This window comes from Seriola dumerili, unplaced genomic scaffold (assembly GCF_002260705.1).
Source record: "Seriola dumerili isolate Sdu_G_001 unplaced genomic scaffold, Sdu_1.0 BDQW01002429.1, whole genome shotgun sequence".
Lineage (NCBI taxonomy): Eukaryota > Metazoa > Chordata > Actinopteri > Carangiformes > Carangidae > Seriola > Seriola dumerili.
Genome location: NW_019176684.1, coordinates 255501 through 272821, shown reverse-complemented (window position 1 = coordinate 272821; position 17321 = coordinate 255501). Strand labels below are relative to the sequence as shown.

The 17321-nt window shown below is 41.1% G+C and overlaps 1 protein-coding gene across 1 annotated transcript in view; it reads left to right on the top strand.

The window, feature by feature from the left end:
- Positions 1-12642, top strand: part of lig1 (DNA ligase 1) — a 51516-nt gene extending 38874 nt beyond the window's left edge. Inside the window, exons 24-27 of the mRNA XM_022769257.1 lie at positions 1974-2027; positions 6863-7006; positions 7900-7992; positions 12471-12642. Of these exons, the coding sequence (XP_022624978.1) occupies positions 1974-2027; positions 6863-7006; positions 7900-7992; positions 12471-12545 (366 nt within the window). The 3' untranslated portion in view covers positions 12546-12642. The remainder of the gene's footprint in view (positions 1-1973; positions 2028-6862; positions 7007-7899; positions 7993-12470) is intronic.
- Positions 12643-17321: the final 4679 nt, after the last annotated feature.

Here is a 17321-nt window from a genome sequence, read left to right as displayed (position 1 = left end):
ATGTTTCGGTACTTGGCATACTTAATGGCATTCAGTGGGCTATGTTTTTCATATTGCTCAGCATGAAACATTGTGGATATTGCAGGCAATGTTGTTGTTTTTTTAGTGTGCCTTTATTGACAATCAAAAATGGTACAGGGGAAAGAAACCTTGAAGATTGCTGGACGATTGTATGTATTGAATATCTAGATAAATGCCGTAGTAGAATTTTTTTTAAGATGAGCATCACTCAAAACAAAATCAAAAATCTTCCCAGATAACAGGAATCAATTATCAATTACACCGTGTCTACACAGGAGGCGTCACATGAGCAGATAATCAAACTCAAAGTCCTCTAACATGGGATGTGTTCAGGAACAGTGTAGAGTGTAGGTCACCTGTGCTTTTGCCCAGTACACATGCACTGTAGTTACGTGTGTGTAAAATGGGTTTAAAATAGAAGCGTCGCTGTTCCGTCAGACGTGCGCGAGATGGACGACTTGAGAAATGCAGCTGAAACATCTCCTGTGTAGACGTGACGTTCATCTTTACTGTGGTGCATCATGGCAGTGCAGCAGTTAAAGGTGTGTGTCATATGACTGCGGCATTCACGTTTCCTGTGAGCTGCATGTCATCTTTCTATCTCTCCTTCAATCTTCAATGTCAGCCATGAAAAAAAGGCTGAAATCTATAAAAAAANGAAAAATAAAAAAAAAAAAAAAAAAAAAAAGAAAACAATCTTGTCCTTGACATGGTAAACTTAAAGAACCCTCGGTTTGAGAGGCTCTTCTGTAGCTGAAGGCAGAATTTGTAATTTCAACTCTCTGTCCTGCTTAAACGTCCTTGAGCGAGTTCTCAGCAGATCCAGGATCAGTGCTGCTGCTGCTGCTGTGAAGTCCACGCAGACTTCCCTCCCAGAAACAAAGGAGTACATCTGAAACAGAAAGGACAGTTACTGTAGGTTACAGTCACAGCAGCAATTTGTTGTTTGGAGTCACGACTTACTTTTTTACTTTTAAAGGAGAATATTGTATTCTGTTTATTTGGCTTTGCCATTTTACAGTGACGGAGTTGGAAAACTCCCATAGACCCACAAAAGACTAATTCATTGGACATCTGGTCATCATTGGCACTGGCACTGGCACGCCCTGATATGAAATCCCAGTCACTTCAGCACTTGTGCATCAAGGCAACTGCTTGTTCTATTTTATTTTCATGCTTAGTTTTTCTATCACGAGTACAGAGTATTATGTCAGCACCCATCTCGTTAAACGCTTGTTTTGGGTGAGCTCAGTGGGACGCCTTAGAACAGACTTAACAGCTTGGGCTCTTGGTAGATGAGTCTCCTTATGTACTTTGATGGGGTTTATTGAACATCTGTGGCTTGATATTATGGGAGGCAGGAATGACTCGGAGCAACGCGCTTCTATGAGTTTTTACTTCAGAGTAGAAAAATCAAGAAACTTATTCCAAAAAAAAAACAAAAAAAAAACACATGAATCCAAAGTGTGCAAAGGCATCAATTCAAACACAATAGAAACCAAATAACAAGAAGTTCTAAGAATATAAGTCAGTTTGATACAGGACTCGGCCTGGCGAGATAGATAAAGCTAAATGCATGAAGGTACCACAGTTGAATGCGGCCTTGAAACATAAAGATCTTGTGGACACCTGCAGAATACACCTTTTAGAACACATACTGTGAGCTGGAAAATTCTATATTTGCATGATCTGCCAGCCTTTTTTCTTTTCCTTTCAGTGCATGTCAGCCCATTAGGTGATTCCTGTGTCTCGGTGGGTTCAGGTCTTTTGAGAGGTGACACGACGCTTCAGGCAAAGCAGGCAGACGAGGCGCTCATGGCGTAGGGGTGGATTTGCTTGCTGTTCCGCGCTCTGCCTCTCGCTGCCAAATGTCTGCTGTCTCACCATGAGGGAATATGTGGACGTGTATGTCTTGAGTGTATGTCTTTCTTATCTCCTTTCGTCTCTTTCAGATCGGGACAGGCTTCAAGGATGAAGATCTGGAGCAGCATTACAAGTTCTTAAAGGTAAAATCATAGACTGGGCTTTTGAAATTCTGCAGCTACAGCTTGATTTTTTTTTTTTTTTTTAACACAGAATCAGATTCAGTTTTGTGGTTAAGAACCAGAATGAGTGTGAGGTCTTTGGGGCCCTTCATTCTACAAATAATCACTCGCTAATTCCCTCTTTTCACATATAATAGACATTTATAAACTGAAACAGGATGACCGGTGTGCAAAAATCCTCCAAAAATACAACTCAAATTATGCCGTTGTTTGTAAGCGATGCCTTAGGGAACTTTTAACTTGACAAAATGAGAGAAGTCATAGAAATAAACTCAGGTATGTTTTTCCCCCGCCTGAGGCTTGTCCACATATTGTCTGCTACTGGCAACGTGCTATATGCCACGGAAAAGAAATGACAGAAATACGACAGAGTATGCTTTGAAATAAATTTCTTGGCTTGCGAATGTGTGAATTTAGTCACTGCTTTGGAAACACTGGGCTGAGATCATAAACCACTTCTGTTTCACCAATAATAACAGGCTTTTGGAGTAACTGTACAGGCGTGCTCTGACATTAGGTAATGAATTGCTTTTTCAATTTACATCTGAAGAGGTTTGTTCCAGAGCAGCAGCATTTGAAGAAATTGATAACTGCTTTCTGAAAAATCCTAGCTGTTGTTGGAGCCAGGATTCATTTGAGTACACTTGACTTTATCTGCTCAACTTAGACCCACTTTTACCAAAATAAGAGCACAGGCTTTTAAAATCAGTTTATTAAAGTGTTAAGTAACACTACCTGTACATGTAGCACGCTGTGGTGTTTTGGGATGAAATAACATTAAAGAAGTATTTTAAAGGTGAAGGGTATACCCTCAGTTGTACAAACTGCTGCTCAGTACAGAATCACAGTGAAACAGTGATTGAAAAGGCGGCGTAACCTTTTTTTTTTTTTCTTTTTTCCTCCCCAGACCAATACAGCCTGTACTGTAGTGCTTTGTAATGAAGCCCTCCATCTGAAAGTGATGGATGGTGAATTAAGGCTTGCTGCTGGTGTGGCCGTGGTGCTTTAGTTGCAGCGGGGCTCCAGACAGGGAGACGATTGGCTCTGTTCACACTCCTCTGGGTGCTGAGGTGCTGTGCTTTTAACAAGGGACACACTGATCCCTTTTCTTTCTGTCCTGATGTTGATTCTGATACAGTAGCTGAACTCAGCCAGTACAGCTCTTAAACCAGAGCTCCTATTTTCTTTCACTGTTCAAAATCTAGCTCATTGTGTGGATGTCATGGGGATTATTCCTCTACTGTACGTGTTTGGTTACGACGGCTGGAACTACTCAACAGCTGAGGCGATTGATCAGTTAGGTGATTAACAGAAAATCTATTTCCCGACTAATACGTTTTTAAGTAAAATGTAAAAAAGTTCACTTCAATTTAGCTAGCTGTGCTTGTTTGTTTCTTTTCAGCCTAGTTGCCGGTTTCCCCATATCTCAGATATTAACTTGGACAATACAGTGCTACTGTAATTGATAAAAATGATCTCCAAAACTAGCATAAATTCTTAGGTGGTGGCCTTGATAAATTCAGTATTAGATTTACTCCTCAGCATTGAGGCTGGGCCAGAAATCTAGAAAAAAAAGCCCAGAATTTGAAAATACAGACTTCCCCTTTAGCTCCAATTAGCAGAAGGCTAAACCTTTAGCAACATTCAACATAGCCACTCATCACCTGCTTTCATGTGAAATCAACCTACGCATCCAGATATCACAGTTCTCTCCATCTGTGAGACGCTGGATAGCCCCCCCCCCCCTTCTCTCTTTGCTTTCATTTAGTCATTTCTGGAGTGCCATAATGCTTCTCTTACACCTGTACACTGACTCCAAACCATGGATTTATTGAACTAGAAAACATTTTGATCCCAGTCAGGTCTTTGTCTTTCGGTTCATGACAGAGTCATTGTGCAGGCTTTACTCTTTTCACCACTGCTGATTTCTAATAGCTTTTATGCATATAACTTTTCTCGGTCACATTTAAAAGCCAGCTCTCTGCTGTTATTTGTATGATATAAGCTTTTTGTGAAAAATTCTTTCATCATGATAAAATTCTTTTATCAAAGAATTTAAAGTAAGACCCAAGATGTACTAAACTAGAATTGGCCTTTAACTATCAGTTTCCTTTGAGCAAGAAGTTGAATTTATTTTTTGCTCACCATTATTGCTGCATAATCAAATGATCCATTTCATTTGAAATAAACCAAAAATATTCGACAGCTGGTACAAAAACAGTTGGTTTTCCCAGCAAAACCTGTACGTTGATTGTAATTACTCTACCAAGTCTCTTCATATTTGCCCTCAAGATGAATTCTTCACCCGGTGCTTGGAGATGTGACTCTATTCAAATTAACACAAATAGTTAACTGAAATGGCTCCTACACATTCACCTTTTTAGGTTTGTGTAAAGTCTAATTATTGTTTTTAAAGGAAACTGCTGTGATCATGGTGACAGTGATGGAGCGCTCATATGGCTCAAAAAGCTTGGGACAGAATCTTTCCTATAGAAATGTTGTTTAAATAACTGGCTTATAGTAATCAAGCAGTCCGCTTACACTGTTCATTATGGGTCTTTTTATACGAGACAACATATAGGGCAAAAAATTAAAAACTGTTACTGCAATCTTTCACATGCTTAGGCTCTCCTCTTAGTATTCACTCAAGCCATAGTGTGTAACAATTGTCCCAACACCAGTTCACTCGTGTGTGTGTGTGTGTGCGCGCGAGCGTGTGTGTGCGAGCGAGCAAGCCAGCATGTGTGCGAGAGAGTGTGTATGTGAGCGCGCACGCTGTGCACTACGTGATATCTTCACCACTGTGACTCAGTGAGTTATTTTGCCCTCCCCGTCCTGCTCTGCTCGCGTTTCGGGACTTTCACAGTGCGTAATTATCGTCCCCGCTCTCTCACAGCAGCAGGTACGTTACGTGAGTGGAGTGTAATTCATTCACCCTGACCGTTCGGACTGAGCATGAGCAGGAGGGTGCCACGGCGCAGTTTATTATTTTATCTTTATATCAGTCAAAGCTGCCCGTTTTATTACTTTACATTCATGTAATGAATATACAGATGTCAATTAGATGGTAATCTGCAAGAGAAATGGAGATAAAGTAAAATAATTTGGTTATAATAATCATCCACTTATAGCAGTCAATTTGACTTGACTGACGTGATCACTGTAAGTGGTTTCCACTGTATTTGAATAAGCGTTTGGTACATTTTATAACCATAAAGACAAATAAACAGCGTGGATCAGTTCCCTCTGATTGATACCTGACCTGTCTAATAAACTCTAAGTGTATCAGAGCATCACTTAGTGTAACTGAGTGGCCACAAGTTTGAGCTCTGACAGAACTCTTGCATGTATCAGCAGCAGTGTTTTATAAGACTCTACACGCCTACCCGCTCGCTCATTGTTATTCTCTCTGTATAAGAGTGTCACTTTAATGCCTACAGAATAAATACTGTTTGAAAACCAGCAGCACCACTACTGCTGGAGCCCTCTTTCCCCAGCATTACTTAACTATGACCCAGTTCTGTGGCCACTGCAGCAGTGTAGTTAACATTACACTGTTTCAGAGCCTCATTCGCTCAAATGGTGGTTTTACGCCAAAATGGGATGGGTATTATTTTGTGAAAAGTGTGACACCTACGCTGACAGAATGATTGGTCGTGTCAAAGTAAAAAAGGCTCGATTAGATACTGTAGAAGTTGACAGTTTGCTTAGAGGAGAGTTTGGTGGAGTCCTGAGCTCAGCTGCAAGGTTTAGTTTTGATTTTTTTTTTTTATTTATTTATTTTTTTTTATTATTTTTTATCCTAAGAGTTGAAAATCGGGGCAACAAAAACATGATATCAATGTGTTTCTGAATGAAACCTTTCATGTTGGTGTGTGATAATGTGGTTTGGAAATCACCCTCTCATGTTGCCCCTCAGGCAAGAAGGTGTCATTTGAATATGAGAGTGTTCGAACTCTGTGCTGTCTCTTGGGACGTGATTGTAAGGCGGCAGCAGGCTCCAGCAGGGCATCCACAGCCACTCTGTCACTGTCTGTTTATTCAGGTTCTCTGTGAATACGTTGCCCTATTTTTTCTTTGTTTTTTTTTTTTTACCTAGCGTATGTCTGTATGTATCTACAGCAGTGTTTCCCCCTACCGTTGCCCAGGGAAAACTTTGCAACGGGATCCCCAAGAAACCAAAGGAGGGGAAAAAAAACGTACAAAATAAAAAAAAAAAAAAAACACATACAAAATCTTTCATGTTATTTACTTAATTTATGTGAACTTGTTACATTTCAGCTTAGTGTGAGAGTCTTTACTGCGTTTTACCGTCAGTTACAGTCGTGTTCTCTCCTCCTCTGCTTTCTGTTTCACTGTGTGTGTGTGTGTGTGGAGAGACTAAGACACACACATGGAGGAGAGCAGAGACAGGTTGACAACTCGTTACGTTAAGTGCAATAAAAGCCTTCCAACGAGCATTATAAATCCCTCTGAAACCAAAGATGGACAGATGTCAACCTCAAGCATCTGAACATCATGACAAAATATCAGCAGTTTTTTTTTTTTTTTTTAAATGCACACAATCTGGCGACAGTGATGAGGATGGCAGCGGCTCTGCTGCTGATGGCAGGCAAACTTCATCCTGAGAGCATGGAAGGACAGGCTTTCAACCATCATGGCCGTACAAGACCAATCTTGTAGCATTCAAACTGTGATCAAACTCAAGGCAATGGCTACAGAGAACTGATCAAATATAGTGTAGTGTCATGGGAAATAAATGACTCCCTTTATTTGTCATTATTTATTTTCTCCAGGACCACATTCTGCCGAAGCCCCGTGCCTACTACCGCGTCGACCAATCAGCAGAGCCCGACATGTGGCTCGACGCCGTGCAGGTTTGGGAAGTGAAGTGTGCCGACCTTTCGCTGTCACCCATCTACAAGGCTGCCATGGGAATGGTCAGTTCACTCACCCCCCCCATGTGTTTCCACTGAAATTCAGCCTGTTACGGTCTGTTGCCTATGAAGAGAAGTCACAATTAGTGGCTCTTCATTGAGTTATTAAAAATGTTGTAAAAGATGCCGTATTTAATGGAACAGATAGTTGTTTATTGGCTGCATGTTGGACACAGAGTCCCACAGTGCACATAAAAGTGTTTGCCATAACATCAAGAGTATACGACTCTCATTTTAATCACTTCGGAGGGAAAATGGCTCTGAGATGGACAAGTTATGTCTGTCTAAAAAAAAATGTAATAGAAGGAAATGCTTAGGTTTTTAAATGTTTTGACCATTTTAGGTTAGAAAAATCTGAATGTAAAGTTAGCAGTTGTTGCATTTCAGTGTCAGCTATCCTTAAATCGTATTTTTAAGCACATGAGATGCACTTTTCCAAGTTTTGCCTTTGTTTTTAATTGGTTATGAGGCTCTTATAAGCCCATAATTGTTGACCAGTAACCTCAGATTTCACTGAGATGGATTACATTTATGTAGTGAGCTATTATATTTGATCCTACATATCATATAATCCATCAAAAATCTTGCATACAGTTATTCACATACAGTTATTCCTTTTTAAACCAGCCCAGGTATTCAGGAGGAAAAAGTGCAATAAGAGACTATGAGAGGCAGATACATTGAAGTAGGAAAAACGTACAGTTTTTTGTAACAGGAAGCTGAGAGGGATTGATGTTTTATAACCTTGAACTAAAGGGATTTTAACAGCTTTCAAAGCCTGATAGTGAAAAAAATTAATTCAACACACCTCTACCATTTTCAGGACAAATGTTCACATATACCGATCGCAGTTCTCTGTTTACTGATTCTGATTCTGTCTACATGCCTGCCTTCAGGTGGATCCAGAGAAGGGCATTTCTCTGAGGTTCCCCCGCTTCCTTCGGATCAGAGACGACAAAAAACCCGAGGACGCTACGACCGGAGCTCAGGTACGTCAGATTGGCTGCACTGGGAGAAGCCTACTGAAAAATATAGCAGGGGTGTGAAGTGATCAGCACAGTAAAGTACAGAATATTGTCAGATACACTTTTTAATTATAGAATATTATCTCTAGAGTGTGCGTGAGGTCAAACACATGGGCTTTTTGTTTGTTGGGCCATGTCTCAGTGTCATGTAGAGATGATGCATCATCATCATCTTCACGGTCACTTCACAATAGCTGTCCTGTAAAATTTCAAGGGTGAGTAGCTCTGCAAGGACGGTCTTTTTTTCTTTTCTTTTTTTTTATCCTAGCTTTGGTTTATGTAGAGTCCTCCCACTGCACGTCGAACACAGCTGTACAGCAGACAGGTACAGCAGCACCTCCGAGTTTAGTGATGGAGTCTGGGAAAAATAATGTCATGCAGCGAGCAGGGAGTTGTATTGTACAGTAGAGATGGGCAGGTCAGCTATGCCTTGACCTGAATACACACACATTCAACTACCCAACGCCAATCACCAGCCAGCCTGTGTTCATACTAAATATAAACGCGTAAATCTAATCAATGGGTTTCTATTCGATCACTGTATGAATGGACGACACCACACTTGCCTTGATGACAGCAACATTTACCAAGTACATAAATTGAATTTCAGCAATTTGTTTAGGCGTTTTTATTTATTCTAAAACGACGTTCACTTGCTTGTCTCTGACCCGCACGCTGACCCACCAGCACATCATTCTTTTATAACTGACTGCATTACGAGTCGACGCACACACCATTGTACCATTGCACTGTGTGTGATTATGGAGTAGCTTATACAAACTAGCTGGTCTTACTGCTCCCGGAGAGGCTGAGGTGAACCACCTCTTCTAGTTCTCTTTGAATAGAAAGACTGAATTCGCCCTGCTCTCCACTTTTTTCTTTGTACATATTAATAGTGCTGAAAAAAATAGGACTGCAGCAAACAATTATTTTCATTTTCTAGTAATGTTCCAAATATTTTCTTGATTTATCAGTTAAGCATTTGGTCTGTAAAACGGCAAAGGATTGTAAAGAATGTATGAAAAATGATAAATTATTAAAATGGTTGCTGGTTTGTTTTCTGTGAATCGATTAATCAGCTAATCATTCCACCTCTGAAAATGATCCACAGTTATATTTTGATTTATGAAGTAAAACATTTTTGCTGGTTCAAGCAGCATCAATAAAAATTAATTATTTTAGCATTTAGATTTTTTTCTTTTGGCAAAGGCTAATATCACCTTGGGCTCTGGAAGGTTGTGATGAGAATTTGTCCTTGTATTTTATTTTATGTTGTTTTGATAGTTGATCGAGTAAATGATCAATCAAAGAGTAAAAACGGTAGATTAATTAAAAGAAAGTTCAAACTTGTTCAACACACAGTTACTTCTTGTACGGCTGCACAATTTATTTTTCCTGAACTTACAATCAGGAAGCCACTGTGATGACCTGTGGCCACATTATTATTATTATTATTATTATTATTATTATTATTATTATTATTATTATTATTATCTTTATTTAATCAGGGAGTCTCATTAAGATGTCTTTTAAGAGAGATCTGAGAGCAAGAAACATCACAACTGCACAATTCAAGAAACAAGGAGTCAAGAAAAACAGTTAAAACGGTCATAACATACTACAAATAATAAAGCTTTAAAATCTCAAGAGGAAATGTTAGACTGTAGTTTGAGAGCAGTTTCTCATTCCACTGAAATGGTAAATAGTACCTGAGACCAGTTCTGCCAACGTTAGTGCGAACATGAGAGATAGCAAAGGTTAAGTAGTTACTGTGGATACTGGATTTAAATGAGAGAAGAGATGTGAAGGTAGAGGCTATATGGTATGGCTATTTCTTCTTGACTGTATGGAGGCCCAACCCACCATGTGATGCAGAGAACAGTATTTGTAGCTACTGATGAAGCCGAGTGCTCTATGATACACAGGGCTGAACTGCTGTAGTGTTGCTGGGGCAGCATGACAATACAGAATATCTCCATAGTCAAGAATAGACATGAAGGCTGACTGCACAATAGTTTTACAGCTGGAGGAAGACGGACGTCCTTTAATTCTACACAAGACGCCTAGTTTGATTTTTCATTTCTGAATCAAATGTTGAATATGAATCTTGAATGACAGCCTACCGTCAAGTATTTGTATGAATCAGCATCAGTAATGTTTTCCATTTAAAGTTTTACTTGCTGGATGGTTAGAGTCACAGGTGGAGGTGGAGAAAAACATGTACATGGGCTTTTCAGCATTTTAAAATTTGTCTTCCCTTAATCTGATATAGAGCTTCTTATAATTGATTTATCTGCCAATTTATTTTCTCATTGAATGGAGTCATTGTTTGGTCTGTTTTGTGACTTAACTGAGATTTATTCAAATTAAAATCTCTGGTGATGGATAATGACTGAAGTGGCAATCTCAAACGACTTAACACAATGGTGATTGAGCCTTTGGCCCACTGATGAAAGTATTGCAGTATTTATTTTTTTGCCATATTTATATATTTGTAGTATTACAAACTCAGTCTGGTGACATTCCCCCCCCCAAAAAAATACTCTATTAAATTGATGCTAATGCAAACCAAGCGTTTCCTACTGCTGCAGCTTCACATTAAAGACATTTAACTGGCAAAACATGAGTTGACTTTTATTATGAAGTAGGCACAGGAAAAGCCATGTGTTTGTCAGTCAACCTAGCACTTAACGCGTCTCCGAAGGGCATTCTCTGCATTTTTTTGGACAGCGGATCAGGTTGAAATATTGCAAGAGTAACAGAGTAAGAGTGAGCTGCAGCACACCTCTAACTTCTCAGCGATGTAACAAATTCCTGCTGTTCGCAGACTCGTGCCGTGTGCAGCATCAAACTCGGTCACGGAAAAAGACCAATTATTGTCTGACTTCTTTATTAAAACAGCAGTTTGTTGAACCGCCCCCACAATTCTCTGTCCTGGAGTATAAAACCGCATTAACCATTTACTACAGATGTCGCCAAATCACCCAGGACTGAAATCTTCCATATTGCCACATAAAACATAAATGCATATCACAGCAAGTCCAAGGTGACGCCGTCAGATTGCCTTTTTAGTCCGACCAACAGTCCAGGACCCTGAGGTATTCAGTCTATCTCAGCAAAGCAGCCCACTCTCACAACTCAAAAGCTGTCACTTAACTATGTTTGGCATGTTGGCTTAATAAATAACATTAGTGAATCCACAAATAGTTTCAGCTTGAATCTGACATTCTCAGTCATTAATACTGAGAAATCACTTTCCTTCACTTGTAGAGAAGTCTATAGTGGCAATCAGTATTACAGCATGCTTTCGTCCACGTTCACTAAATATCTGAGGATGATTTTGTGTCTGGCTGTGAATCAAAAATAAAAATCAATCCATCAGCGAGCCACCACCTCCAGCCAGACAAATGCTGGCAATGTTTGGCTGTGCTTTGTAAACATGTGCACTCTCTAGAGCTTTGTCAGACAACAGGCTACCATTTTGAATAACCATTTTGATTCTCTACACAAAAAAAAAAAACAACATAATATGCGCTCATCGGCATCAAGAAGTTGTCCTGGAGCTTCTGACTGATTGACATCCAACACCTTCCTCTAAAATCAAAGCCAGGTATCACACTTGCATCGCTCTCGCATGGATTTTGAATTTTAATGAAGCCCCAAAAAAGCCCAAATTATTGTCGCCTTCATTAGATGTGACTCGTTCTATAATGTGGATTTTCACTGACATGAATCAACAGCCACCTGCTAACTGCAGAGTCGGGATTTGTGGTTGTTAGAGTTGAGAGTCACTTTAGGATATCGGCTGCATTTAAATGATACTTCTGTCGGGTAGGTTATTACCTGTGAGGATGCACACGCACACTTGTTAGAATAACACATCGTTTGACATTGTGTGATTTAGCAGAGAATTTAAATGAAACTTGACCTCATTCACGTCGGATGGAATTATGAACACGTGGAGCCTGAACATTTTGGACCCAGGCATCTGAGAATCAAAGCTTTACCTGGATCTTGTGTAGGAGAAATGATGTGATGTTTCATTGTTTCCATCATCACTGTGCCACCCTGCTGCACTGGTACTGATACTGCTGATTCCTGTTATGCCTGCTGTTCACACATTATTCATTGTCCCGCCTTCCATCTCCTCGCCCCCAAACCCTGGTGAGCTCGAGTGAACACAACCTCCGTCTCCCAGTCAGCAGCTGGGAGTCACCGACTTCAAAGGCCGGGATATGAATAATCAAACTGTTATTTTTAGCTTTTCCTCCTCATGTTACTGACCTGACTTCATGATCTCCTTCCCTCCTCCCCTACATCCATCCATCCATCCACCCATCCTGCATTCTCTCTTTCATGCATGCTCTCCCTCTCTCCTCCCTCTTTCTCTCTCAATATCTCTTCTCTGCTCAATCTCTGTCCATCTCATGTGCTCTCTGCAGATTGCGGATTTGTACAAGAAGCAGCAGCAGATTCAGAATCAGGGGGAGAAAGCTGACCCAGAGGACTACTACTGATCATCTGTAGTCATCGGCAGGGGAATAATAAATAATGGCAATTTCAATGTAATTGTAAATAGCTTCTTTCTTTTTGTAATGTTGAATGAAAATAAAGGCTGTTGCGAATTTTAAGCATCCTATCATTTGTTGTATTGATTCATTGAAGTTGCTCCTTTACTGACTACGATTTTCATTTCAGAGCCAAAATTGCGTAAATATCTCGCTGCATACGATGCACATAAATTCCAAAAAACCCAGATCGACTCAGCAGTTACAGCAAACCTGCTGGTAATAGATCTCTATCAAATATTCACTTTGCAAAACCACCCAGCAAAACATGAAATGTATGCACAGCATACCAATACTTCCAGCTTGCCCTGATTTCTGCCCGGCCACTCAAAAGGTGGCAGCAGAGTGTATTCATCGTGTGTGGTAATAAGAGGACAAGCCAAGGAGATTGCTGGCTGCCTGAAACATAAATAGAAAAAGACGCAGGAACTGACAGTTGCTCAAACAGCAGGACAAAAGAGAAGCACTCACAGCTTGCATTAGATGATGGAAATCCACTAACTGTCCTGCCTGAATCTATCAGAGACTGCTGGAGATGTGGAGGGGGGGGGGTCAATTTAAGAGCCAAGGACGGGTGGTTATTACACGAAGAAGTAAAGAGGATTGTGAGTTCCCTCTACAGTGATGCCATGTGAGGATGCGAGTCTGCTTGCAACATAGATTGAAGCGCTTTGTGTTTGCGACACGAGCCGTAAGCAACTCACAAAGCGCATTAGATGCCAAGCATCTTTTGTTGACATTGACAGACACTGACTCACGGAGAGTTTTTCTCTTGCACACAGGTACACATCATACAAGAGCAACAGATCTGCATTAAACACACAAAGAACTGTTGGACTGGAAACTGCTCTTATCTCTGCAAATAAACTCCCATAAACTGTATCTTTCAGCACGGTAGTGGTGGTGTTTACTTATTCTGAGCTACACTATCGGCTCGAGGAAGTCAGTCATCAATCATTTCGGTCAAGACTGTTAATCTCTATTACTCGATTGCCATGAAATTTAGTTCAGATATTTGTGCTCCCCAGAGGAGGAATCCCAGTGGCTTTGGTGATCCCCTGACCTTTCCTGTAGCGCCACCAGGAAGGTCACACTTGTGGTTTTAAGAGAATTCTCTCAACGACTATTGGATGTATCATGAACGTGGTTAAACATACCTGCTAAATATCAGCATATCAGCTTTCTGACATTAGCATTTCGCTCAAAGCAAGGCTGTGTACAGCCTCACAGCTGTTAGCACGGCTCTGATCTCTCAGCCTTGTTTTGATCTCTTGGGGGGTGTGCACCAGGTGATCAGTAATGCATTGCTCCAGTGAAGCAGCAGGAAGTTGTGCTGAAACACAATGAGATCCAGGAAATAAATCGTACGAATTGGTAGGCTGGCATTCCTGCGGTTGCAAGGGGGCACATATCAATTCTGCAGGTTTAAAGCGCTGGCTTGGCTGCAGGATATTTACATGTAAAATGTTGCCAGTTCTGTGGTGACTCACACAGCATGTGGCACACCATTGTCACTGTTTTCACATGCAGAGAGGTTTGTATTTCCTATACTCCAGAGCTTGTGAGATCACTATTTGTTATGCCATCTCTGTATGCAAGTATGCATACTGCAGGGTTGGTGGTTTGCCTATTATTTGTGTGTGTGGGCTGTGTCCTGTAACTGCTGAAGGGGAGTTTGAGAAGGACACCATTGTGGTAGAATAATCATGGAAATTCCAAATCCAAATTTGCCTGCCCTTCTTGTCTACCAGTGTTTTTCTGTACCGTACTTATTTTTTCATCAGTCTTTTTCCACTTCCTTCCCCCTCGTGAAGATTTAATTTTTTTTTTCCTCTCGTTTGCCTTTTTAAATACGTCAGTTGCACACTTCTTTACATCTGTTACATCTGACATTCATCTTGAATATCATCATCATATCTTGTCTATTTTTTTTTGAATAGAAGCAAGGGACTTCCTGGTATTACTAAATCTGAATTTCAAATAGCATTTGTCAGCTGCACTGTTGTTTTAGAAGTTGGCTTGAAACGGCAAGTGTGAGGGATGGAAAAGGCCCTAATGGAAATCAAACAAGCAACAGAGCATGAAATATTGAAAATGCAAATATGTAATGAATTCTATTCCATATTTTGTGTGCTGTATGATCCAGGCTTTTGTTGTGAATTACTCTGAAGGTTGACTGCGGCAAACGTCTCTGCTTAATTTGTATACGTGTGATTGTGTAAGTGGAGCGGAAGCGTGAAAGTCTCTGAATCTTTGTGTACCTTTGTGTTGGGTGAAGTGCCTGCATGCTGAGACGTTTCTTTATTTGCTTCCTCTTTTGTACATGTGTAAATAGGGTTGTTTTTCTTTGTTTTGTTTTTTTTTTACTGTCTCCATGCGAAACTGCGTGTGCCTGGTTAACTGTCCGTGTGTGTGTATATATGTGTCACTGATGTTTACCGAAGGGAGCAGCTGGCGCACATCACGCGCCTGCGGGGCATTGCAGCACAGCGGCCTCCATCTCCACCAAGGTCCTAGCCCGTGTTCAAACAGCTGTGCTGTTAGTTCACATCAAGTCACCCATTCAGACCGGGGTCCCGCAGGGGGAAGTTGCAGTTGCAAACCTACCTGCTCACCACCTCTGAACTCTGCTTAGCTACATGTTAGAAAGTGGCCGGGGGCTTTGGAGTGTGGGGCATGATTTAAAAAGAAAAATGCCCCAGAACTGATCTGTGGGGTTGTGACAGATGAGAGGCAAGATGACTATGGCTCCTTGGTGCTAAAACTGTCCCAACTGTGTTTCCCTTTAAAGTTTTAGGAGGTGTCCCCTAAAGCAGGGTTATGGGTTACCTTCAACTGCAAAGAAAAAAGTGGGGCATCTATATAAAAAAAAAAAATAAAAAAAAATGCCAGGTTTCACCTTTCTCTGTCCTTTTGTGTCCCTCTCCCCACCCCACCCCATTCTCCCACATAAGCTATCTGTCTTGTTCACAATACCCCTTTCTCCACCCTGAGAACAATGCGTTTGTTCTCCTCCACCTCCTCCTCCCCATCCCTCCATCCCTTTCTATCCTTCCATCCATTTGTTTGGTGCTCTCTGTGACATCTCTGCCATGCCAGGCCATGAGGGAGAGAGGGAGGGACAGGCCCTGCATTGTCCCCGGCCGAACCCACGGAATATCAATAGTGTTTTTCTTGAGCAGGAGCGCCGAGCGTTGGCCAGTAACCTTTCAGATTTGATGATGTCAGGCCCCCTCTTTTTCGGGCCCTTTATATGATTTCCCTCGTCCTTCAGCAACCACTCCAACAGGGTGTTAGGTCCTCAACACAAGAGACAGTACAGAATTGTATGCACTGTGCGACTCATCGGAGCACTTCATCAGCTCAGTTAAACTAGTACAAGTTGCATTGTGTTGCATGTGCCAACAAATCCTCCGAATTACATGACAACATACTTTGTAACTGCCTTCCAGAGCGACACATAGAAGCGTTTCTTGGTTGGTTTGTTGGTTTCTGTGGTTAAGGTTTGGTTAAGCCAGCCACACAGACCGAACGGTAATGGTCTTAGTTAAAAGAACCCAACGTTGACAGGAAACGAACAGTACAACTTCATGTCAAAGTTGGACGTTGCTTTGATGACCCCTCCTTTCTCTGGTGACTTTACGGCTCTATAACAACATCCCACACGTTCCTTTGCTTCCAATAGACAAGAGTCATAATTTCTGTTGCTGTTGGAGATCTTTGTCACTTGAACTTAAATGTCTCATTTTTGGAGTTTGTGAAACGACATTTTTCACAGGATGCCAAAGAGGAGTGATTACTTGTTGAATATTACCATGTTCATAAACAGCCATGTTTTCCACCTCTTTGTTCTCAGTTGTAAGCCCCCTTGAGCCCCGTCAGGGGAGCTCAAGTACCCCTTAAGTGACACCACCATTTATTTCAACCATTTATCCATTAACTTTAGCTATTTGAAGTGTTGATCCATTACTTTCAAGTTCTCTGCTCGCTTGCTAACTAGTGGGTTCAGGTGTTATAGCTGACTGAATATTGTTTTGGTTTTTTTTTTAATTAAAATTTTTACTTCTGTCTTTTCAAATTACTTGAGCTACTCCACAATCTTTCCAAGTACCTCTTTCAAGTATTCCTGGTTGGGAATCACTGTTCTAAATGCTGAAAAGATATTAACTGGATACAGATGCTCTGCAGTCATATTTTTTTGTGGCAGTTTCCTACTCGAGTTGTGTTGTTTTCTTTAGTCTGTGCTAACCTGTGTCCTATTAGGAACCCTAACTGGTATAACACTGCTGTATTTATATTTAATCCTGCCCTCTAGCATTTAACTTTGGACAGTTTTCTGGCCAATTTCTTGCCATGGTTCATTTGCCTTGTTTGGTTATGGAAATTTTTTCGCTTGATTATTCAACCCCTGCAGCAAAACTGTGAGCCGATCTAGTCGTTTATGAGACTACTTTATGATTGGTTTGTGATGGCGGTGGTCGTTGTTCCCCACTTCTAAGTGCTTCACTTGGGCCCACACTGAGAGGCTTGTGCTTAAGGGGGGCAAGATTGCTGTGCACTCCATTGGGTCATTGTTGACGGTCATTAGTCTTATGACCTTTGTGTGAACCAGCCTCTGTGGTGTGTATCTCTTCTGTTTCTCTTCGTCTCTTCCCGTCTTGACCGACGAGGATCCCTCCAGCAGTCCCATCTCAAAGGCGCTCTCCATTCACAGAAGCCCTCCAC